Raw genomic sequence first — 26,257 nt, 5'->3', positions numbered from 1 at the left:
CCTTCCAGATGATATTAGTGACCACATGATTACCTATATTATTAAGCAAAAAATTCATTGTCCTAATTATAATAATGTTACAACCTTCCACTCCAAAAAATTCTTCAATCCTCAGTCCTTCCAAAATGAACTCAAAGCATGTGATTGGTCTCCCATGTTACACCTTAAACTAGATGAAGCAGTTATCTACTTCAATACAAAATTCCTTCATATCCTCAACTCTCATGTCCCACTTCGTTCCTCCCACATAAGGACCAAAATTGCCCCCTGGCTTACAAAACAAACTAGGCAAAAGATCCTCCTCAGAAATAAAATTTGGAACAAATGGAGAGCCTCTAAAAGTCCATCAGATCATCTTTACTTCAAACAGTTAAGAAATGCCACCAAGAAAGACATTTTCAGGGACAAAAAAGACTATTACTTTCAACTCCTACAAACCCATAAAGAACAACCCCAGAAATTCTGGTCACCAGGTCATTCTAAAACCCCTTCACCTTCTAGATTCAACCAAACTAACTCTGACCAGATTCCAGATGCTTTCAATAAATATTTTACTGAAGCCATTCTAACCTTTGCCAATTCTATACCACCAAGCACCTCTTCACCTCTAAACACCCCTAATACTACAACTCCTACCTTTCACATACAACCTGTCCCTACATCCCAAATTTCCAAACTCCTCCAAAAACTTAAACCCTGCACCCCTTCTGCTGACTGCCTTCCAGCAGAATACCTGCAAATACCAGCTAATGCCATTGGCTACCCCATCTCCATCCTTATAAACAGAACAATTTCAGAAAGTAAAATCCCTTCCATATGGAAAGTATCCCACATCATCCGCCTACACAAAGGTGGTACATCTACTGAGCTCTCAAATTTTAGGCCTATCTACTCTATTTACTCTCACCAATTGCCAAAATAATGGAGAAATGCATACACAGACAATTACTTGACCACCTTATCCATAATAACATACTTGCCAACTGCCAACATGGCTTTAGACCATTCCATAGCATAACTACCGCTCTACTATCCTTTACTGACTCTATAAACAAAAATCGTAACAACAATACTTTCTCTTCTGCTCTATTTATTGACCTTTCAAAGGCCTTCGACATGGTGAACCACAACTTACTCATTGAAATCCTAAAAGCCCAATCACTTGACTCACAATCTCTACTATGGTTTAAATCCTATCTTGAAAACAGACAGCAGGCAGTCCTTTGGAATAATACCCTTTCTTCTTCCCTGCCTGTGAACATCGGAGTACCTCAAGGCTCCATTTTAGGCCCTCTTCTCTTTTCATTATTTATTAACAATCTACATCAAGGCTCCATTTTAGGCCCTCTTCTCTTTTCATTATTTATTAACAATCTACATACCAAAATTCCTCAAGCCACTTGCATTCAATATGCTGATGACTCAACATTAATTTGCTCTGCCAAGTCCATAAACTCTCTCCAATTCCAGACCCAAACAGTATTAAACAGTGTTGAAAATTGGTTCATGCAACACTGCCTCCTTCTGAACCCTAAAAAAAACTGCTACTCTTTGCTCCTACTCTTAAGTCACCTCTACCAAATTTCATAATAACCTCTAACAATGGCACAAATATAGTCCCTGACACCACAACCCATTTACTGGGTGTTACAATTGACAACACCCTTAGCTTTGTTGACCATATTAACTCAACAATAAAAACTGTCAACAAACAACTAGGCTCCCTCTACAGACTCAAACCCTTTTTTACCCCCCCCCCCCAGCAAGAATTACTATTGCTCAGACCCACCTATCTTCTACCCTGTTCTATGCTTCTGCATTTTATACTAATCTGTCTAGAAATAACATTACTAAACTTTCCACCTGTTGTAATAATATAGCCAGATTTGCTACCAGTTCCCCCTATAGAACACACCACTGTCACAACCTCAAACAACTGGGATGGCTACAACTGGATAACAAATTACTCTATCAGCAACTTATCACCCCAAAAATACTCTATCACCCTAATAATACCCCAATCCTTACTAATCTAATCACCTCCTACAAAAATCTCCCTACACTTCGCTCAGCTAAAAAATGTCTAGTTTCTTCTGTCAAATCTAACAACAAAGCAGGGGACTCGCTCTTCTCCAACACAGTGGGAAAAAGCTGGAATCAACTCCCTAGTGAACTTTCCTCTCTTGCTTCCACTCAACTATATAAACCCTCCAACCCTGATTGATTAGACCCAATATACAAGAATTTACACCAGAACCAGGTTCCTATTGTTCTTTCCTTTCTCGCATCTACTCCCACCTGATAAGAATTAACTTTAACCAGCATCTGCATACCTTTAAACTCTATAGCACAACAGTGATACATTTGCTAAGCAAAGCAATTGCACACTGTAAACAGACAGCATGAGCAGCCTTAAACTTCTTTTCCTGTGAAGCTCACAATTCCTTAAAAATGCACTTGAAACTCAGTTTTTTAGCATTTTGATAGATGGGGTAGAGGACTCGTGCTCTTGTTTCCTGTAACTAAGATACAGGGTTTGAGCCTGAGCAAATAAACTAACCACATGCCATCCCTAATTAGGGCATTTCACACACACACACACACACACACACACACACACACACACACACACACACACATATACACACGCGCGCGCACACACCCCTTATGTGTGACCATTCCAGGGAGTGAATGTGTTTCAAATTCTGTGCACATGGAACATGGAATTGAAGAAGTGAACAACAGATCTGTGCGATGATGACATACACACAGACGCAACAGGTGCATGTGGCCAGATGCAGAGGACATTCTTAAAGAAGAATGCCTTTTAAAAAAATATAATTTTATTTAAATTAAAAACATAAATTTGGCAGCACCCCAGACAAGAGGCCCCTTCCCAGCCAGTAGGGGCCTTCTCCCAGCCAATGGGCCCTAGTGCTGGATCTAGCTCTTTGGAAGGCATATTTTTTTTTATTTACACTCAGAGTGAACAGAGTGAAATTGATTGGTATCAGATCTTTACTCACTCCTAGCTCGCCTGGTAATATCCTAAAGCTCCTCTCTGAGGCCCCTTGTTACTTATTTTACACTTGTCAACTTGAGTGCTGTGACAGTAGGCCATATGATATCTTTTTCCTATGTGGTCTTAAAAGGCCCATGTCCAGGGCAAACTCATTCACATGCAAGAGCCAAAAGACAGGCATTCAGAGGCTGGGGATGGGAAGGAGAGGATCTGACCACAAGCAGCTGACAAAGAACACAGTATTCAGCTCAGGGAGTAGGTTTGGATGAAGGGTTCTGCCAGATGGCAGGAATTAAGACAGCAGGAAGAAGAAGACAAAAACAACAGTGAATTATGTGCAAGATGGGTGGGGGGGGGCGGTCATCAAATCCTATCAGAAACAGGAGAATGAAAACACTGTTGTTTTACAAGAAACAACACTGAAAATCAGAGACGGAGAGAAAATACTGTGTTATGACTGCTCAAAGGGAGAAATGGATAACAAGGTGGGGAGATGAAAGAGTGCAGTAACAATTGTAATTCAGAGATGGCTTCCGCCAACCACAAAGATAATAATAAAAGGTGAAGTTCTTTTTGATTAGAAAAGGAGTTTATGCAAACGTTTTCTGAAAGGTCCTGCTGTTACAAGCTACATAAGCATGTAATGTCTTAAAATCGCACTGGTAATTATCATTGGTAATGTACACTCATTTTACAACGTACAAAACAGAATTCTAGTTTGTACATTGACAGTAACATCAAAAAAACCAAATCTGTAAGGGGTGTAAGTGCCCATTATTTTTAATTGTTACAGCTAAAGCCATCTTCCAAAGATAATTAAAGAATTGTCTTAAAGAGCTAAAAAGCAGCTTTCTCTAAAAAACAGATATATGCTTTCTAGAACATATTTTCAAAAAAACATGCTGTGGATTTTCAGCCTTTCTTTGTCAGACTGAGCTGGGTTGTGAGAGTTCACTTCCCTAATTAGAACTCTTTGCCAGCATGGAAGGAAGAAACACTATAACTATATCACTCTTTAAAAGTGTACATTGTGATACTGCAGTGGTATTTAAGAAGTTAATATAAATGTACATAGGAGAAAAGGTTACTATACAAATCTTTTACAGGGAAATATTACATTAATGAACCATACTTTAATAACACTTACATGAGTAAATACCACAAAATGTTATCCAGAAAGAGTTAAGTGCAAGGATCAGTTCTGCTGTGTGATTTCCTGTTTTTTTCTCTGTGTGATTATGCAAATGGAAATAAAAAATCAATATATCTCTGTAGCTGTCTAAGATATAGTTAGTTGGGCTGAATATGCAAGCAATACCAACCTGTATTTAAGGCATTCTTTTACGACAGACCATTGGGAAGTTGCTCAGATTTCAGTCTGCTACTACTTTATAAAACAGCCCTAAATAAGCAAATACACACACACACACACACACACACACACACACACACACACACACACACACACGCACGCACGCACGCACACACACACACACACACACACACACACACACACACACAGACACACAGCATACATACCCACACACCCCAACATACATGCTACCTGTCCCTTGAGTCATACCACTCAGCTGTCCAGAGTTTTACAGGATGCCCAGAGTTTTGCCTCACATTTTTGGTCTCTTCCTCATAAAAGTTGTGATTTTCTGAATTTTTGTGGCAAATCAGTGAGGATTAAATTCACTAAATAATGACAGGCATTTGAGTTTCAGACTTAATTTCCTTCAGAACAAGTTTATAAGATCAATATTTACAATTTGTCCCACCATTATTTTTAGCTTTGTCCAGATTTTTTTTGTGCCAAGAGGTTGAGACTAGCCTGAGTTGTCAGAACATCCCCGATGTCTTATGATGTTTTGGCCCCGCCCACCTAAATCACCATCCGTCCGGCCAATAATGCTCAACATTAGAATTCCATTCTCCCTTACTGTTTATAAAGTTCATTGTGATTGCAGAACCATTGCTCTATTAACTTTGTTAAGTGACTCCAAATCAGATTTAAAATCATTTCCCTGTTGCCTAGTGTTTCTCCCAATTTTGTCCTGGTACCCCCCCCCCCCCAGACAGTGATGCACCCATCCCTCTCCACTGACTGTTGCTGATGTAACAGGGGAATCTTACTGTTCCTGTCCCTCATAAGTCATGAACTGCTGTTGTCATTGTATAAAGCCACAGATTATTATGTAAAAGGCCCTTTTAACACTAACGGATGAGTTAATGCAGTAGAGTAATGCTGGCTCTTTCTGTGCCAGGAGTGCAGGGTTCAAACTCTTTCCCCTTTTCATTTTTTGTAATATTGTAGAAGATTCTTGGTATGTAGTGGTGGTGAAAGGTCTACTGCCTTCCACAGAGCTACAAGGGAGCAGGATTTGAATATTTTTTAGTGGATTTAAGGCATGCCTTAAAGGGTACTCCAGGTGTGTACTGCCCCCTTATCTTTCATGCTGCAAAACTTTTCTTAAGTGTATGTAAAGCATGCTGTAAAAAAGAGGTACCCCTGATGTCTAGCGTTCGACCCCATCCCACTTTTTATGTGCTGCAAACTTTTCTTTTCTTAAATACCTTTAAGCCATACTATAAAAGAGGTATCCCTGGTATATAGTGCCCGCTTCCCCATTGTTACAGAGATTTACTTGTTAGTCTAGGGACTATGAAGGTATACTACCTTCCCCCATACACACTCACAGATGTACTCACCCGGTCACCCATAAATTTAAAGAAATCCCAAACCCTTCAGAGCCACATGCTCCAGGGATCTAAACCTTGTCATCACAATGAACAAAACATTCTGGAGGGACAGGTTCCTGACCCAGAGACTCCCTAGACTCTGGGATAGACTGCCCATACATGTCAAGCAGACTGCCTCCTTGGCCCTCTTCAAAAGGAACCTTGATGACTGTATGAGAGATAGGAAATTTACCTCAGGGATCACGTCAGTCACCCTGCTAGACAGGGGTCCAGGGAAGTAAATATTGTGGGAACAAATATCCAGGTAATTGTTATGGCTAGGCTTGTATAGGCCCTAGGGCTGATAGCCTAGTACCAACCTATGAACATATATATATATATATATATATATATATATATATATATATATATATATATATATATATATATATATATAGATTCACTTCAGAAGCTCAAATTTACAAAATCTCGAACTGCAAATAACCGTAAGCAAAAGATCGAGTTTCATAAACTCGAACTTCTGAAGCGAAACCAAAAAAAAAAAAAAAAGACAAACTTTGCTTTGTCAAACCATGCCCCCCCCTACTTAAATATACCAACTCCAAGATCGCACTACAGTGGGGAAATGGGAAATCTCCCATCTTGCGCTGTATGTGGAAGCGCAAAATGGGAGATTTCTCATTTCCTGTCAACACCGCAAAAAAAAAAAACATTACGTACACACAGAGCGTACAAGAATCCTTGCCTCTGTGTGCACGCAATGTATTAAGGTAAGTAAACTCTTATTTTTACACACTACACATATTCGATTTACTGAAATCTCAATCATATGGTCTCGACCATATGCAATTCGAGATTTCAGCAATTCGATTATGTGAAGTGTTGATATACATATATATATATATATATATATATATATATATATATATATACACACACACACACACACACACACACACACACACACACACACACACACACACACACACACACTCACACATACACAAACCAAACATTCCCCTAACTAACCCCTCCTTACTGCTACCTCCCCATCCAGACACATAATCAAACATACATTCAAATATGCAGGTAGAGACATGCATAGAAACACCTGGACCCCTGCCAACACTACCTGTTTTGTGTGCATATGTGGGGGACAGTAAATGAAGGTTGCTTGTGCCAATGCTATGTATGGACCACCAGAGTTAACTACGGCTAGAAATTGTTGATTATCTCTCATACAATTAAGGAAGTTTTACTGACATGCAAATTAGACAGTAATAAGGTTCTTCCTCATTGCATGTCTCTGAATGACAAAATGTTGCATTATATACAAAGCGCTTTTTTACTGCAACTGTTATTGCCACTGGGATTAATTGATTTTGCAGAATGTCTCTGATGTTGACTTACATTTTTGCTCTAGAAGGTTTGTAGTTTTTCAGCAAGTTGTTTTGGATTAGTGACTAATGACAGACAGGTTTGATAAGTAATGTGCTTAAGAAGATGCACTGTTATGTAAAACCTGTTATTCTACCAACTTACTAAGTATATAATAACAATATTTAAATTTTGCCACTGAATGTATGCTTTGTCCCTCATTACTTTTTCTCTCTGTCCCTGATTCTTCTGCTAAAAGGCTGAAAGGTATTTTTTTATCACAGTCAGATGAGGTACAAAGAGAATAACTGGTGGGTGGGGACTGCTTGTGGATAAAAATAACTGGCCTCTTGTCGTTTGTTCAGTTTTTTACAGGACTAGTGCATTCATTTGAAATAAGTTGGAATCATAGCTCTCAACTGTTCAGATTTTCACAGAATTTCCAGATTTTTAATTCATATTTTTGGTCCATTTCTCATAAAATTGTAGTTTTCTGGCAAATCGCTGGCAAATTATTGAGGGCTGAAGTCAGGAAATAATGTAAGACATTTGATTTTCGACTTCATATCCATCAGAAAATTCATGCTAATACAAAACCTGTTATTCTATCAACTTTCTAAGTTTGTAAGCGCAATATTTAAAAAGTGTCCCTATTTTTGGGCCTTTGTTTCCCCATTTTGTGTAGCTTTGTCCAGATGTCTTGCTCTAAGAGGTTGAGCGGTATGGTTGGAATGTTTGTGGCTGCTGTATGAATCTGGATGTGCTGTCATCAATTGCCCTAGTGATGTAGACATCCTCCAAGAGGGTCTCACTCAGACAAATGACTGGTGCCACAAACACAGCCTCATGCTGAATACCAAACAATGCATCATTATCCCCTTTGGGGAGAGTGATGTCTCCACAAATTATTACATTAATAAGAATGTCCTAAGCACGCAATCAGTCGTGAGGGGTTTGGGCACCCAGGTTGACAGCAACCTGACTTTTGACCACCATGTTGCTTCCGTTGTATGGAAAGCCTTCTACATAGCCCACCTTATAAATAAGGGTATCTCATCCAGGTACAAGTAGGTCATAAAATCCCTGTTTTCTTCCCTTATAAGGCCCATCATTGAGTACAATGCCCCTTTCAGCATGTACCTCACAAAGAGCGTGCAGCAGCTGGACAGACCACAGAGGTCCCTCACCAGGAGAATCCAGGTCCTCAAACTTCTACCACACATAGATTGGCTAAAAGCCCTATCCCTCTACTCAGTTTCATACAGACTTCTAAGAGGTGACTTCTGTCTGGTGTAGAAGGCGATCACGGAACACACTTTGATGGGACTGCTGCATATCCGCAACTCAAGCTCCACTTAAGTAATTCACACTGTTGGCTTCAACCTGGTCTGTGACATCAACAGGACTTGTTGGCGGGACAGATTTGTGTCCTAGAGACTCCCCCATCTATGGAATAGACTCCCTCTCCACGTCACTAGTGTACCTCTTTACCCCTTTTTAAGCGCAACCTGGATAACTGGATGGAAAACAGAAAATATACCAAGGTGCTGACTTGTCTAAACATGGGCTAAACTCTTGGCTTGGCTTATAAGTGCCTCAGGGACAACAACCTAGTAACTTCTTATGATAATATGATCCTATGAAAAAAAAGCTGAAATTAGATCTCAACTGTCCCTGATTTTGCCTCACATTCTACATCTATTTCTCATACAATTTGTGGTTTTCTGGTAAGTCATTCAGGATTAGAGTCTCCAAAACAAAGAAAAGCATTTGGGTTTCAGACTTCACACCCTTCAGAAAATGCACATTAATGCAAAAACTGTTAGTCTAACAACTTTCAAAATTTACAAGGGCATATTTAAAATCGGTCCACAATTTTGGCTTTTGTCTGTGACACTTGTCCTAAGGGGCTGAGAAGTATTATTTTTTTATCACAAGCAGATGAGATACGCAAAGCAAATAAGCTATAACTCTTGACTGGGGGCATGTGGGTGGACTGTCTGTCAATGAAAATAACTTCTTAAAAATTGCAGTTTATTGATAAATGATAGTACTTTACATAATAAATTTGATTTTACCCTGACTATAGATTATAAAAAAGGATTTAATTTAAAAAAATGTTTTGAAACCTCATGTAACACTAGGTGTGGCATTATGCACAAGTGTGGAAGGTGTAAATACTGTAGATATGTACTAGAAACCAGTTCAGTATTTATAAATGGTAACAATATCAGAGTTTTGGGGAAAGTTAATAGCAATACTGACAGAATAGTTTATTGTGCCATATGTTCATCTTGATCTAGTTTTTATGCTGGGAAAACTGAGTGCAAACTAAAAGAACGGATTGGTGAACATATTAGGGCCATTCGTGATAAAACGGAAACAAATGCTTTGGCAAAACATGTGAATACATATTCTTCACATTCATTTAAATTTGTAATCCTGGATACTTTACAATTAGATAAGAGGGGGGATGCATGGCAAGCTCTACTAGAAAAAATGGAATTAAAATGGCAGATTAAATTGAATGAACATTGTTGGCCAGGATTAAAAGGTGTACTTTCTGTTGGAAGCATCTTAAGGTTAAAGTCCCTTGACGGATAGTACCCGTAACAGTATTAGGCATGTTCAACTGCCTATATTTACTGGTGTGTGTCATGACTATTTATTGGCAGTATTTACTATATGTTTACTTTATATTTATATCCACATAAAAATCTATTTTGTTTATGTAGTAGTAAAATGTATAAATGGACATATTTTATTAAGGTTATATTTTTATAATTGTGCACGTTTGTTTAGTTAATTCATCGGAACACAAAATCATGAAATTACTGTTCAAAATAGGAAGGATTTTTATACAAACATTTACATGCTTTTGAGGGGGTTTTCTTTGTTTAAGAGGGAAATTGATTAGTGCAATTATGTAGCGAGCCACTTGGTTGTTATTTAAAGAACAGGAAATGATGGCTCCTTTGTCAGAGGAAGTTTGGCATAGCCAAACGAAAGTGCTTACTGCATTGCATTTGTTTCTTTGTTATTTTAAAATTGTTTTAAAGTCATTGGTGCAATTTGGAACGTAATTAAGTCTTTTTTTGGTTTCTTTTTGGATTAATGAAAAAACTCACCCTGTTGTCAGATGCTCAGTTTAAACAGTTTGGCTTTGCAGGTCTGGTATGTGTTTGTGTGAAATAAGTACAAATACTTGGGCTACTGTATATTTATGGACAATTAGCTCCAAATGCATTATTGTATCCATAATTATTTTTTTACCACACTCAGGCATCTGAGGTATAAAAACTCAATAATGAGTCCATAATTGCTTGGTATGGGACCTGTCTATGGATGAGAATAGTTGATAATGTTAAATGATCATTAGTTTGGCTTTGTGGGGCTGGTGAGCAGCTGTGTAAACCAAGCTGGTATCCATTATGGTAGCTATTTTTTTTATCACAACTGGACATTTGAGCCGTGTGCAGTCACATAGATGCAACTGATGGGTTTGAACATTTGTGGATTGCAATGACAGTAGCTTTGTGGTCTTTTATGGTGTAAAACAGTACAGAAGGTATAGAACAGCAAAGAAGGAGAATCTAAATACCGAAAAGTTGAATCCAAATAAGGAGAGAAGAAAAGGTAACAGAGGGGGGATGAGGCCAAGAAGATGTCTGGACTGCAGGCTAAAGACTGCCTTACCTACCATATATTGCTCTTAGAGTACAGGCAAACAGAAAGGGATATGGAATTTCAAGTGAAAGACCTGATCTTCTGGGGTTTTAGATGAATCTAGACATAAGCTGCTGTTAAAAAGGGGATAATTAGTAAGGTATATAAAATGTTGCATGATAACTTATGATTATTAATCAGAGGAGGTTAGAAAAAAATAAAAGACAGACTGGAAAAGCAATTTACAATGGAACAATAACAACTCCCAAGTATGCAACAAAGTCCAGAAAGCTTAGGATCTTTGCTTGTCAGAATTTGCATAAGTATTTTATACCCCAAGAAGACACTGAATACTTCCTCAAGTAGACAGCAAATGCTGGAGGTGTGATGGGAAAGAGACAGGTAACTGGGAACATGTTTTTTGCAAGTGTAATGAGTTGACAGATTCTAAAAATTCCCTACAGAGTACTCTGTCAGAAATACAGAGTGATTACAGATCATGTGTCCCATTTCAAAAAACTCATATCCTTAATAACTGAAGATATGCTTTTTTTGAGCTGGGACACAGGATCTGAACTGACTAGACATAGCAAGGTCTTATTAATTTAATGCTACTGACTACCAAAATAGTCATTACTAGAACATGGAAAGCTATATGTAAACCAACGGTAACCAAAGTACTGAATATTATAAAGAAGATAAAAGATCTGATGGTGAGATCTTTAGAAAATGGAAGGAACAAATTGCATAAAAATAAATTGATTTTTGTAGGAACAATACATCCAGAATAACATTCAGGGAGAGGAGGAATGAGGTATAAGGGAAGGCAGGAACTGAACAATTTACGTAATACTGGAATGAATGACAATTGCTTAAAAGAAAAAATACCCACATATGTGTCATATAATACATAAAAATGAAAACTGTAACTATGGGTTGTTTTCTTTTCTACTAATGTATGTGTGTCTATGTCTTAAGCGATATTTTAATAATGATATTTTAAAAAATGAGTGCCACTGGAGTGTACCATGAAAGGAAAAGTGTTACTTTATCTAGGTATAATCCATAAATGCACAGTGCATATACAAGCATACCACTGGACCATACCATAAAGGCGGCAGTATAACTTTATATATGCATAATCTACACATTCACAGTATGTGTACATGATTACTAATGTCTCATACCACAGAGAGACCAATGTTTCTTTATATATCCATAATCCACATATGCACAGCATGTGTACATGAGTACACTGGGACATAGGAAGCATTACTTTACATAAAAATAATCAATGCAAGTACAGCATACTACTGAGGCATACCATAACGGAAGGAGTGATACTTTATATATATATATAATCAGCATACTAATGGAGCGTACCATAACGGAAGGAGTGATACTTTATATATACATAATCCATACATGTACAGCATACTACTGAGGCATACCATAACGGAAGGAGTGATACTTTATATATATATATATAATCAGCATACTAATGGAGCGTACCATAACGGAAGGAGTGATACTTTATATATACATAATCCATACATGTACAGCATAGTACTGGAGTGTACCATAACGGAAGGAGTGATACTTTACATATACATAATCCATACATGTACAGCATACTGCTGGGGTGTACCAAAAAGGAAGGCGTGATACTTTATATATACATAATCCATACATGCACAGCACATGTTCAGGCATACCACAAAGGAAGGACTATTACTTTACGTAAACATAATCAACACATGTATAGTATGTATACATCCTTACCACTGGGGCGTACTATAAAGGAAGGAATATTACTTTACATAAACATAATCAACACATGCACAGTATGTGTAAATGTATAGCACTGGGGGGAGGGTACCACAAATGGAGGGATATTACTTTTCATAAACATAATTCACAAATGTACATCATGTGTAAATACATACCACTGGGGTGTACCACACAGGGAGGAATATTACTTTACATAAACATAATCGACACGTGTACAGTATGTGCACATACATACCACTAGGGCATACCAGAAACGGAGGAATGTTACTTTACATAAAAACAATTAACACATGTGCACTATGTGTACATGCATACCACTGGGATGTACCACTATCTCAAGAAGTCCTTGACTAGAGATGCACTGAGTAGCAACTCCATGCTTGGGGCAAATTTACAACACAACCTTGAAAATTACAGCATTGCTGCAATGTGGCTACACAGACTGGTTGAAGTTAAGGCCTCTGTTCACAGCTCCAGGGACCACTGTTCAGTCATGACATTTATGTGGGTTTTTTCCAACTACTCTGTTTTCCTATCACATCTCAAAAACAAGTTTCTTGCTAGGCTATACTGTCCCTGTATATTGCAGTTACCTTCTCCATTGTGATGTGGGTTTGGATGAAAAGGGCCCAAGATAGATTAATTCACTTATCTAGTTAATATATGGATAAAAAAAGATATCAAATACTTTTAAAACTGAAAGTACTGAGCATAAATATGATGTACAAGTAATCAACTAAAATGTGATCACAAAAGTGCAACCACTGTTTCTCTTTTAAACTGAAGATTGTGGTATCAGAGAATTCCTCTTATTACAAGGAGCAGTGATTTCATAGCTGACATATATAAGAAGCAAGTTATAGGAGGGCATAGCCTCCTCCGTGTTTTTGAGTAATGTTTATCAACGCTTAAAATGAGTTTCAACTTTACTTGATTTTTTTTTACCTGTTGCTGTTTTTAGACTAGACTTTTTATTGTCAGCACTACTGCACCATATTTTAGTTATAGATCTCACTTTGAAATTAAAATTATAAAATGCTGCCACTTAGAATGATTATCCTGTCCAGTAATAAGAATGTTTCCTAAAACATTTCATTCTAGCAGAGTTTTTGCTTCACTTAATATAGACAAAGCCAGCTGATCTAAGCTTGTTAATAAGGAAGTCTTCTGAAACTCACAACAACATTCTTTCTCACTTCTCCTTCATACCACATATGCTTTCACATGCTTTTTCTGGACTGTAATTGATTAAAAACTCTGTTGGGTGACTGATCTGACATCATAATCATCATAAAAAGCCTTACTCAATATCACCCAGGCAGCCATTTAAAACAGCATTACGAAAACTGCTGCAGATGTTGTATGAGCGTACTGACACACGTTGCTACCTTGTAGTATATTTAACACATCCCTAAGTGTTACAGGCAAAGGCATTCAGTACCTGCAGTCACATTACCTGCAGTGCTTCCCAGCCCCACTGCCTGTACTTGGGATCGTGTGTGTATCTCCACATGTACATGTAACTCTCCACCACTTCCGGTCGCAGGATGTAATATCGGTCACTCAGTCTTGTTGCCATGGCTTCAGCTCCACTAACAAAATGAAAGGCTTCAGGGCCCAGCTTGGAGTCTAAAAATATTTGTAAAGAAAAAAAAATAAAATACATATAAATATGAGTAGTTAGTCATTATAGTTTTATGAAAAACAATAAGGCAAAAAATCATATTCCAAAGAAATTAGACGTACTTCTTTTCTCTGTCAACATTAAGAATTCATAGAACCATTGTAAGCTCAGCTAAATGCAAACGTTTGAAATAATTATCTACACTTTTTCTCATTTCACTGTCATTGTCTGCAATAACTGCCTATTACAAGGAAGATGTGTCATAATTCCTAAACTGGATATGTCAGTCATCAACCATAATAACAATCTTTTTTGTGTTGTTTTTGACGGAGCTCATGATGAAGATGTGATTACTAGCAATTAGATGGAATTAAGAATCATAGGTGTGTGCAGAACTTCATTTTACACATTTTCCTTGTCTGAAGTATATCCGTTGGTGCATAATATAAACCAGCTGTTTCTCTCCCATGAGATAGGCTAGATAAATGAAAGAAACGTACCGAAATCCATCATGTGGTTTCACACAGAACCATCTTTATATATTAAAGTATATAATAATACACAGTGGGCATGGGGGGGGGGTAGTAATGGGCAGTTGAAGGAAATGACCTGGGATATGTATCCTTTGATCGCAAGGTGGCTAAACAATGGTCTCTGATGGCAGAAACAAACTGTAAGGGAACTACTATGCCCAAGTACAGAAAGCCGGTGTGTGAATGCTGATAGGAAACACTTGATCAGTCCATTTCATACCAGTGGGATAAGCTGCAGATTGGGCTTAACTAGTACCTTTTTAACCTCCCTGCATGTTCATCCAAAACATTTGTCAATACCATCACTATTGTTTACCCTACTGTAATTTATAATAGTATGTACACACAGTTTGCACGATGTTCAGAACTTCAGAAACGGAGTGATTTCATTGTTCAGACTTCTGATAGGATCACTCATGCAATGTTAAATTCACTTTTTGAAATTATAACTCTATAAAGTTAAAAGCAAGGCAGAGGCACTTCAAAGACAAGGCAGTAAAGCAGGTACACAGTTTGAGACCTAAGTCACAAAAGGAAAACTTAAGGGACATTAATATTACATCGTGTAAGGGTAGTGGTAAGCATAATGCTACAGTTTCAAATGATCAGCCTAACAGGGATTAACAAGAAAAAAAGATGCTTTGTGGCTGGGAACCATGGCATGAACACTGAAGTAGTTTCTGTTGACAAGGTAACATGAGGAAGCATTTGCAAACATAAAAGGTTATAAAACAGATTCCTATAAGACATGACGGGGTTACCAAAATAACTGCCAGCAAAAGACAGAAAAATAAATCAAGACCAGCAGAAAATGCAAGGTTTAGCATAATGGTTAAAGTACTTGTCTTACCCCCTCAAAATGCAGGGCTTGATTCTCAAATGAGATCATTGGCTAAGGATAAAATAACTCACTAGGGTAGTTAGGCCACTACTGATCTATGATACTATAATAATTAAGGTGGATACTTTTAAAAGGGTTGGGAGGTTGGCATGATGTTTACCAGACACAAAGTGCAGGGTTTGATTCTCGCATGGGGTATTTGACTAGGCTTAAAATGTACCACAAAAGAAGTTAGCCTAGTACTAATCTATGATACTTTGATTTTACAGTAGGCAGAGGAAATGAACAGAATGTCTTTGCAGTCTTTGTGATCACTACTGTACAGCAAAAACAAAGAAAAATCCTAGCAAGAGGTTGAAAATTCTTCTACACTCCACACTAATAAACATACATTGACTAGGTTTTGGTGAACATGGAATTTCTTTGGCTGTAAATAAAGTTGGAACATGAGTAGTAGATGCTAATGTAACATGATTTGTCTGCTTTACATTATACAGTACCTGAGCGAGCATAAGATTCATGACAGGTTGCAGTGATACTTTTGGCCAGATCCATGTAATGTTGCTTCCGGTCAGCAGCTGCTGCTTCTGCTCCCACGGCTATCATCCCACCTGAGAAACATGCAAGATGGCCCATCTTGTGGTCCAAGATTCCACCTCTCCACTCCGCAATGTAGGTGAGACCACCAGGTGACTTTTTGACTAAGTTCTGTTCTATTGCCTGAGAAGAGTGGAAAAGTTATTTTCAGTTTGGTTTTTACAAAAACTTTTCCCACTCAGCATTATGCTATTAATTCTTTCTGGAGAGGTGCATCATCAGTGAAAAAGTATACCCAAACCTATAAATTACACACATTTCTCTTCTGTAATGGGAAATGAGGCTTTATTCCAGAAAATGTAATTACCAGATGCATTGTTTATGTTTTCTATGTTTATCATTTTCTCAATGGACTATTAGTTAAGCTTCCTGTCTAAGTGTTACATTTATTCCTATGTACACTAAATTTAGTTGTTTTCAAAAGAGGTAAAAAAAAAAATACTTCTAAGAAACATAATCATCTATCAGTTTCTTAAAAATGTTCCTGCCATGGCCCATGACAAGTGAATTATAAACTATTTTATCATTTAAGCTTACCTTGGTTGAAACAACATTTACAGTATATAAAAACTACAATGCAAACAAGTCCAGCATTTCACAAATAGTTACACCTAATACATGACTATTTTTGAAAGTCGTTACTTACCTTGCAGTATCTTTAACACATATATTGATTACATACATCTCAACTGTCAGATTTTCACAGAATGTCCAGATTTTTGCCTTATATTTTTGGTATATTCCTTATAAAATGTGTGGTTTTCTGGCAATTCACTGAGGATTGAAGTGTCTAAATAATGACAAACATTTGAGTTTCAGACTTCATATTCTTTAGAAAATGTATGCTAGTACAGATCCTGTTATTCTAGCAAGTTTCTAAGTTTGTAAGAGGAATATTTAACATTTTTCCCTATTTTGGGACCTTTGCCCCCCCCCCATTATTTTAGGCTTTGTCCAGATTTCTTGTACTATGACATTGAGGTATGATTGACAAGTGTCAGTATTACGGTGAATTAGGCAGTGCCGGTGACTATCTTCCCAAACCTGGAGGTTTGGGAAAACAGAGAGAGGAGGACAAACATTTAATGTCAGGGAACTAGGCCTCCTGCACCCCTCCCCCCACACACATTATGTGTACTGTCACCTCAGAGTTCTCTACATGAAGGAGAAGAATAAACGTTATCGTACAACAACATCCTAAGCCAGCTTTGACGGTAAACTGCCAATGACAAAACTTGTTACCATATTCATACTGATCGCGCACTGGGTCTGACTAGGCATGATTAGGAATCCCAATAAAAACCAAGAAGAAACTGTTCCACATACACAAATCCGTTTATTGCGCACTTTCGTCAGCCTCAATCAGCTGACTTCAAAAAAAAAAACTCAATGAAATGGAGCCATTTTATATAAAAACCAAAATCACATTACTTAAAATTAGTCTTGTTTAAAAATTATAGTGCCCATTTAGGTGTGACTAGGGCTATTGCTTGTTTTGACCATTTCAGTCAAGACCAGTCAGGCATCATTGGATAACTGATCTTCTGGTCACAGCAAATCACAAAGCCAGATTCGATATGATAATACTGTTTTCTTGGAATCTTCAACAAACACAATATGGTCTTCCAGGGCTTCAAATAGACCACAGACTACCAATCTGAGGAGGAACAATAACACATGCTGCCTGCTTGCAACAAATTTAAACTCAAAGCACTTCCGTGATACTCACCAATGAAAGTTGAGTAAGTAAAACTGCAGAAATCATATAACCCGTCATATCAAAGCAATGTTTTTATCAGGCCAGTAATATCAGTATTAATTCTATGTATGCAAAAAGTAATAATGGTACACATATTCTATAGAAAAATATGTACATTCATCCCCAAACCAAATACAATCTCAAAAGTATTCAGTAGTTGATGATAATTAGAATCCAGGGAGTATAAACAAAATATGGTTTAATTAAGTCAAAGGAAATCAAGGTACAGCTAATATAATGAAGCCTCTTTCTTCTGCTAAGCAGTTTTCTCTGACAAAGACCAGTGGTCAGTTAAGACGTAGGATATAGTGCACAGCTCTTAACATATACTGCACATCGGCAACTGATGTTTCCTTAAAAACAATAAACTTTATTAACTCATCACACACAGAACTAGTAGTTCTGCTATTTGATTTCTCTAAGTTCTAAACATGCCTCAACTGTCCAGATTTTTGCAGAATGTCCAGACTTTTGCATCATACTTTTGGCCTATTTTCTCATAAAATTAGTAGTTTTCTGGCAATTCACTGAGGATTAGTTGCTAAATAATGACAGACATTTGAGTTTCAGACTTCATATCTATCAGAAAATGCATGCCGATACAAAACCTGTTATTCTAGCAAATTTCTAAGATTATAACAGCAATATTTAAACACTGTCCCTATTTTTCAACCTTTGTCTTCTCATTTGACCAGATTTCTTGCACTGTTGTTAAAAGGCATGACTCTAAAACATACAAAATATACATAGTTTAATTGTAATTATACAAAAGGAGGTTTATAAAATTATGTATAATAATACCCTGCCAATGCTGAAATACTCTGTAGCAAATTCCAAGTAAATAAAAACAAAGCCATATACATAATATGTTCCTATATCCCTCCTGGCAATAACTTAAATACACTTGAAAACATCCTTAGCTGGCTCTCCACTACCTTTCCTCAGGAAACCATAATCCTAGGGGACTTCAGTATTGATTGGAACTCCTGCATATCCCCCAAACCCAACTATCACCTAAACCTCTTTACTTTTCAACAAACCATAATCTCCCCAACTAGGATTCACAAATCCACCAATAAACAGGCCATCTTGGACTGGATATTGGTCAACAATAATCCCCTCTCATATAAAACTGGAATACTCCCTGACAATATCAGTGACCATGTTCTCACTTATATCACTAAACAAAAAAATAGTAATCACAAACAGGCTAGCTATCGTACTATACGTAACAAAAAAAACTTCATCCTTCAAAACTTCCTTGATGAACTCAAAGGATGTAACTGGTCAGCTCTAAAATACCTCCCACTTGATGAGGCAGTTACCCATTTCAACAATACATTCCTCCAAATTCTTGAGCGTCACGCCCCCTCTTGCTTAATTAGAACAGGATCCAAAGCTGCTCCTTTCTAAAGAAACCAAGCAAACAATGCTATTAAGGAACAAACTATGGACAAAATGGAGAACTACTAAAAACCCAACTGACCATCAAAACTTCAAATACCTTAGAAATACTACAAAAAAGCTCACCCTTCTTGATAAAAAAAAATTTTACCCCCAATATCAAGAAAATCAAAATCATAACCCCAAAAAATTCTGGTCAGGAATCAATAAACTGCTCCATCCACGGAATTCCAAAACACCTACTCCAGCTAACATAGCTCAGACCCCGCCTAACATAATAGCCAATACATTCAACAATTTATTTTCTGAAACAGTCACCTCTCTAGCAAAGACCATGGTTCCCCCCACATCCCTTCAAAATACCTCTCCTCATAACAACACCCCCACTCTAAAATTTAGTACAGTCTCCACAACCTATATTCGTAAGCTACTTTCAAAACTGAAACCATGTACTCCTTCAGCCGACCAACTACCAGCTGAATATCTGCAGCTAGCAGCAGAAGTACTAGTATACCCAGTTTCCATCTTAATTAACAGAACAATAACCAAATCTACTATTCCTTCCCCCTGGAAAGTCTCCCATATCATTCCACTGCATAAAGGAGGAAACACTAACGAACTTTCTAATTTCTGTCCTATAGCCTTACTATCACCACTATCTAAAATTATAGAACATTGTATACACCATCAACTTTTAAATCATCTTCTTCATAATAACCTACTGGCAGACTCCCAACATGGTTTTAGACCTTTCCATAGCACTTCCACTGCTCTTCTCTCCTTTACAGACTCTATCAACAAAAATCGCAATAACAACCTATTCTCCTCTGCTTTATTTCTCGACCTCTCTAAAGCCTTTGATATGGTGAACCATCAGCTTCTGCTAGACACGTTGAAATCTTTTTCACTTGACTCTTTGGCATTTTGCTGGTTTAACTCATATTTGAAAGACAGGAAACAAGCAGTCCTTTGGGACAGCCATTTATACTCTCAACTCCCAGTCACTATCGGGGTCCCCCAAGGATCCATCTTAGGTCCCCTTCTCTTCTCCATATTTATAAATAACCTGTCTACTTCACTCCCAACACCCTCATGCATTCAGTATGCAGATGATTCAACACTCATCTGCTCTGCTGTATCTCCAGCTGAACTTCATTCTTCCTCCCAAAAAGTCTTTACAGCAGCAGAAAACTGGTTCCAACATATCTGTCTCCTCCTTAATCCCCAAAAAAACAAATTATTACTTTTTTCTCCAACCCTTAAATCTGCCCCTTTCTCCTTTTCTATTGTCTCTGGCAATGGCACTATCATTACACCTGATTGTTCCACTAAACTACTAGGTTTTACAATAGATAATCAACTAAACTTTGATTCCCACATTGACCTAACCATCAAAGCTGTTAATAAAAAGATAGGTGCCCTCTATAGACTTAAGCCCTTTCTTACAGCAACTACCAGGGTGTCTCTAGCACAAACTCATCTCATCTCTACATTACTGTATGCCTCTCCATCCTATATCAACCAATCAAAATCTAACCTTCAGAAACTTGCCACATCCTACCACAGCATTGCCAGGTTTGCCACAGGTTCCCAATTTCGTACCCATCATTGTGTTAACCTCAAAAAACTTGGCTGGCTTGAACTTCAAAATCTTATTCTTCTACATCAATTAGTTATCACCCATAAAATTCTCCATTACCCTACTTATACACCCATACTTAACAACATTGTTGCCCCTTACAGGAATCTTACTTCCCTTTGCTCAGCTAACAAACTGCTAGTAGCTACTCTCAAATCACACAATAAATCTGGTGACTCCTTGTTCACAAATATTGTTGGCTCATACTGGAATAAACTTCCTATGGAACTGACTACTTTAGGCTCATTACAAGTTTTCAAGAAACAATTAAAGAACTATTTCAAATCACACTGACTTTGCCCTTGCTCAAATCCTGACTGACCACAGCATCCAACTTTCATTATGGTTCTCTCCTTTACCTGTTGTTATACATCCATCTCATCTACTTGTCTCTCCCACTAGTACTACCCCTCCTCTGTAGCTCACCTAGCATCCACGTGGATATTACTATTCCTATAATGTCACTCTCTCTTTACACTAGATATATTACTGCAACCTGTCATCTCATCTATTATTTAAACCTGTATGTTGCTTCCTGCTGTGCAAATCTGGTTCTTAAAACTATAGCCTGGCACAAATGTTTATCATAATTGTTAATTCTGTAAATATTGTATAAACTCTATTGTTTGTTATTATTTTTATTGTCTTTTACAATTCCTGCTTCTGCAAAGAATATGGGATTAGCTATCCTAGCTGTATTTTTTTACCTGTTAAATTGCTTCTGTACTGTCACTATGCTACGTTGGAATAGTTTTTTGATTTTTATATTTGTCTCTTACTGTGCTGTTTTATGTTATTTACTAGTATATATACTGGAGCTTTTCTCCTCGGGCATCTGCTGAAAATGGACATATATCCAGCCAGACTAGCCCGGTCAACAAATGTAAAATAAAATAAAATAGATAAATAAATGTATTTTAAATCGTTGAATAATGAGGAGGAATATTTAAGATTAGATTATAATCCTTTGAGTAAGCTGCAAGCTACTCTGGCATCTATTGTTGAAACACTGGTATAGAAAGGCATTATCTCAGACAGACTGGGGGATAAACTTGTGATTTCCAATCCACGAATGCCATTGTTTTATGCATTGCTCAAGCCCCATAAGAATGTTAGTGACTCCCACCCCTCCAGGAGACCTAATGCTTCCCAAGAGGGAGGTCCTTTAAAGTGAGTGGGGACTGTTTTAGAAATGATAATGAAACTATGAAACCATAAATTTTTATATATAAAAGATAGATGCACATCTTAAAACAAATTAAGGGACTTAAGTGGCAAGAATCTTTTTTTCTTATCACTGTGTATTTTGCCTCCTTATATTCCTGTTTCCAATATGAACATGGAGTAGAAACAGTGGCATATTTTCTGAATGATTTGAACAGCCTGTCAGATATTTTGAAATTAATAAGATTGTTTTTATCTAATTTATATATATACATATATATATATATATATATATATATATATTTTTTTTTTTTTTTTGTGGATTTTTTTAAGCAATGTCTTGGTACTGCAACGGTGCAAAGTTTGCCTTAACCTATGCCAACTTGGGGAGGCAGTTGATTATCAGGATACTTATTTTAAGAATCACATATTACTTTGTAAGTGATGTATTCATATTTTTTTTATTATTAGGAAACCTCGGGAACTGTTTATTGAGTTTAAGACCCGGTTACATAAAAATGATGTGGGTCTGTCTTTTACTTATGCTAGGATGTAATGTATAATTTGGATGTTAGGATTTATATAAAAAATGGCATGATTAGTTTGACTCTGTATTGGACGACTACTTCAGCAAACGGTTCTCCCATTCAATTCTCGACTGGAGCACCTTCTTTGTGGAGTCCTCCCCGAGGTTGAGTGGAATTTGAAAGACATGCGTGAATGGGTGTGCCTTCGTTGAAGGTTGGGCATCGGGCTGGTACCTCGGCACCATAAAAATCTACTGCCAATCATTAGTGGACCGGATTTCTGCTGTTGCGACCCCTAACCGGGAAAAGCCGAACGAAGAACAACAACTTCAGCAAAGACATTTATGGAAACCTGTAGTGCATATCCTTTGCATCTTATAAATTCCCTTCTCTCTGGAGAGTTTTGTAGGGCTAAAGGTACATGTTCAGAAAGGAGGGGGAATTTATTAAGGCAGTTGACGATATTGTGCAGAGGTTCCATAGTATGAACTAAACAGAACATCAGTTGGTTGCTTCCTGGAGAAAGCTTAGCATGAAGAGAAACAGAGTGAGATGGTGGTATATGTCATATAAATGAAGGGGCAGGGAGAGTTTAAAAAAGAGGATATGTATTTTTGTGACTCAGTATGCTGCCTTTGTAGAAGGGGTGTTCTACATTCTGAGACAACACTGGGATATTATGCAATCGCATGATTCTTTGAGATGTTTACATATAAAGATTTCTTATCAGAATTGTCCCAGTCTTCAGGATAGTGTAGTTCATACTAATTTGGAGAGCAGTTGCCCTGCTTGCAAATATTTGGCTAGGAGGACAGAGATTTGTATTAATGGAAATTTATGTTATGTAGTCATCATAATTTGGCATCTGTGCTGTCCATCTTCATTCTTCCTCACAAATAGGTTCAGAACCGAATCTCAGATCTGAATCAGCTGCATACGACAGACTTCAAATCCAGCTCTTGAGCTCCTCCCCTCTACCCATAATAACCTATTCCATCCCCATCACTTCAGGTCAATTCTGCCGCCTAATTTCTCACTTGTCCAAGAAAGATAAAAATAGACAGAAGAAAAGACAGGGCTCAAACCTGGAACTGAATGGTTCCAGACACAGTCTAATAGGTACTCCCAGGAGCGACAGGGACTGGGGATGGATGTGAGGGAAGGTGAGGAAGAATGACAAATGGTCAACACAGATGCCTAGTTATGGTGAGTACATACCTTATAAATCTGATATTGTCCTCTTCTCATACTTCCTGATAAATGAGAAAGAGGCTCCAGCTACGTAGCCCTCAGGAGACCCTTGTAGAAGGACCTGTCAGATCACTGTCCAACCCAAAGAAGCTCTGCTTCTGATTATGATATCCAACTTGTAATGCATAACAAATGTATGAGTCTTTGACCAAGCAGCTGTAGCACAAATGTCGTCAATGGAGACCTCGACCAAAAGGCGGATGAATTAGCCATAGACCAAGGTGAATGAACTCGAGGAGGTCTTGGTAAATTTATTCCTTTTTGAGAACAAACCAATGAAATGCAGTCCATAATTCATTTAGTTAGAGTAACTTTGGATATTGCTTGACCCAAGCGATTAGGGGGAAAAATATATAAAAAGTTGATCTGACTTCCTGAACTAATAAAACAAATATCAGCACAAACTCAAAAACCAGTAGAACCAGCACTCGGACACCACCCACAAGTCAAGAAGAATTAATTTATTTAGGGAAGAAAGCGCTTAACCTGAAATAAATTAATTCTTCTTGACTCGTGGCTGGTGTCCGAGTGCTGGTTCTACTGGTTTCTGACTTCCTTAACTGTTATGTTCTGTGAAGATAAAAATGTAGTCTGTACACATCAAGATGAAGGATGTATTCTCCTTTATTAGAAAAATCCGGAAAAAATACTAGTAACTGTATGGACTGGTTAATGTTATTTTTTGATACCACTTTAGGCAGAAAGGAAGGGTTAGTCCATACAGGAACCCTGTCTTTATGAAAAACAATGTAAGGGGGCTTAGCTGACAGAGCCTGGAATTCAGATATTCTTTTTGATGAAGTTATAGCTGCCAAGAAGATTGTTTTCCATGAAAGAAATTTCATATCACATTTGTCTGCTGGTTCAAATGGCTTCTGAGTTAAACCTTGAATGACAGCAGTAAGGCCCCAAGGAGGAGAAAGGCCCTTTATCAGGGCTCTGAGAACAAAAATGCCCTTCAGGAAGGCCTTACATAATCTGGAAGAAGCCAGAGAAAGAGATTCCTGAATGGAAATTTGAAATTGCTGCCAAATTAAATTAAATTTTTGAGAAAATGACTCCTTTAAAAAGAGTTCTCAGAAAGAGAGGAATAGCAGAAGTTGGGGCTGAGAAAGGGTCGGTATTCTGGCTATAAGCCCAAACAGAGAATCTTTTACATTTGTTTCTGCAGACTTTCTTGGTAAAAGATTTCTGTGAGGCCAAAATAATATAATATGTATAATAACAGACTAGGAAAGAAAGCATGGACCGTCTAACTATTACTGGAGGAAGAGAAACCATGCAGTTAGCTTGAGGGCTTGGAGGTTGAGAAGCTGAATTCCTGATGAGTGAGATATGCGATCTTGAGCACACTCCAGTATCCATGAAGGATATTACAAGTGAGACCATAGGAAGGGGAACAATATTTGTTGAGTCCAGAAAAGGACAATGTGGATAACTGAGCTCTTCAGCCTGCTTCCTTTCTGTAAGAATTTTGGAATCGGGGGAAGAGGAGAGTAGGCATAAAGGAGACCCACACGACAATCATGAATCAGGGCATGTTTCAATGACTCGCCCTATGGGGGGGTCAGAGCAAAGTACTTGCTGCACTTGTTGTTTAGATGGGTGGCAAATAAGTTGCAGCAAGGTCAGCCCCAACGGCTGAAGATCATATCTGCTACAGGCTGATTGAGACACCACTCATGAGGCATCAGAAGGGACCTGCTAAGCCTGTCTGCCAATACGTTAGTTTTCTCTAGAATGTACACTGCAATTAGAAAGAGATCTGAAGACATCACCCATTCCCAAACCCTCATGGCCCTTCTGCACAGGGGGTAAGATCAGGTTCCTCCTTGCTTGCTGATGTACCAGACTACTGACATGTTGTATGTCTGAATTAAAATAGCCCCCAGAGAGACAGCATCTTGAAATGCTTGCAATGCTAGAAGGACTACCTTCCTCTCTAGAACACTGATATGCAAACTGGTCTCTACAGGGGACCACATGCTTTGGACTGTCCTTCCCAAGAAATGCACCCCCCAGCCCGGTTGGGAAGCGTCCGTTTTCACTGGGGGCAGAAGAACGAATGGTCTGCCCAGAAAAAGATTGTTGGACTGAATCCACCAATGAATATGATGTTAGCAAATTGAGTGAGTCTTATAGGAAAAGTTAGGGGTTTAAAAAAAAACAGACCATTGCACAGCTAATGCCCATGAGAGAATTTACATAAAAAAGTGTTAAGGGAACCAGTAATATGGCAGCTGACATCGTCCCCAGAGCTTGCAGCACTAATCTTGCTGGAGGAGAAAGATGAGAAAGTACAGTCTGAACCTGATGTCTTAAGGATGTAATGCTGTGGCAAGGTAAGGAAGCTATC

General features: G+C 37.9%; 1 protein-coding gene across 1 annotated transcript in view; it reads right to left on the bottom strand.

Moving 5' to 3' along the window:
- The window catches only part of LOC122816395 (mannosyl-oligosaccharide 1,2-alpha-mannosidase IA-like), a 1,552,790-nt gene that overhangs the window by 237,786 nt on the left and 1,288,747 nt on the right, over positions 1–26,257 (bottom strand). The window contains exons 9-10 of the mRNA XM_044089154.1: positions 16,061–16,280; positions 14,019–14,191 (exon numbers count right to left, since the gene is read on the bottom strand). Coding sequence (XP_043945089.1) covers positions 14,019–14,191; positions 16,061–16,280 — 393 coding nt within the window. The remainder of the gene's footprint in view (positions 1–14,018; positions 14,192–16,060; positions 16,281–26,257) is intronic.

The sequence above is a fragment of the Protopterus annectens genome, chromosome 1.part1, assembly GCF_019279795.1.
Source record: "Protopterus annectens isolate FY-2018-M chromosome 1.part1, PAN1.0, whole genome shotgun sequence".
Lineage (NCBI taxonomy): Eukaryota > Metazoa > Chordata > Ceratodontiformes > Protopteridae > Protopterus > Protopterus annectens.
Note: the sequence above shows the minus strand (reverse complement) of the source record. Positions and strands in the feature narration are given on the sequence as shown.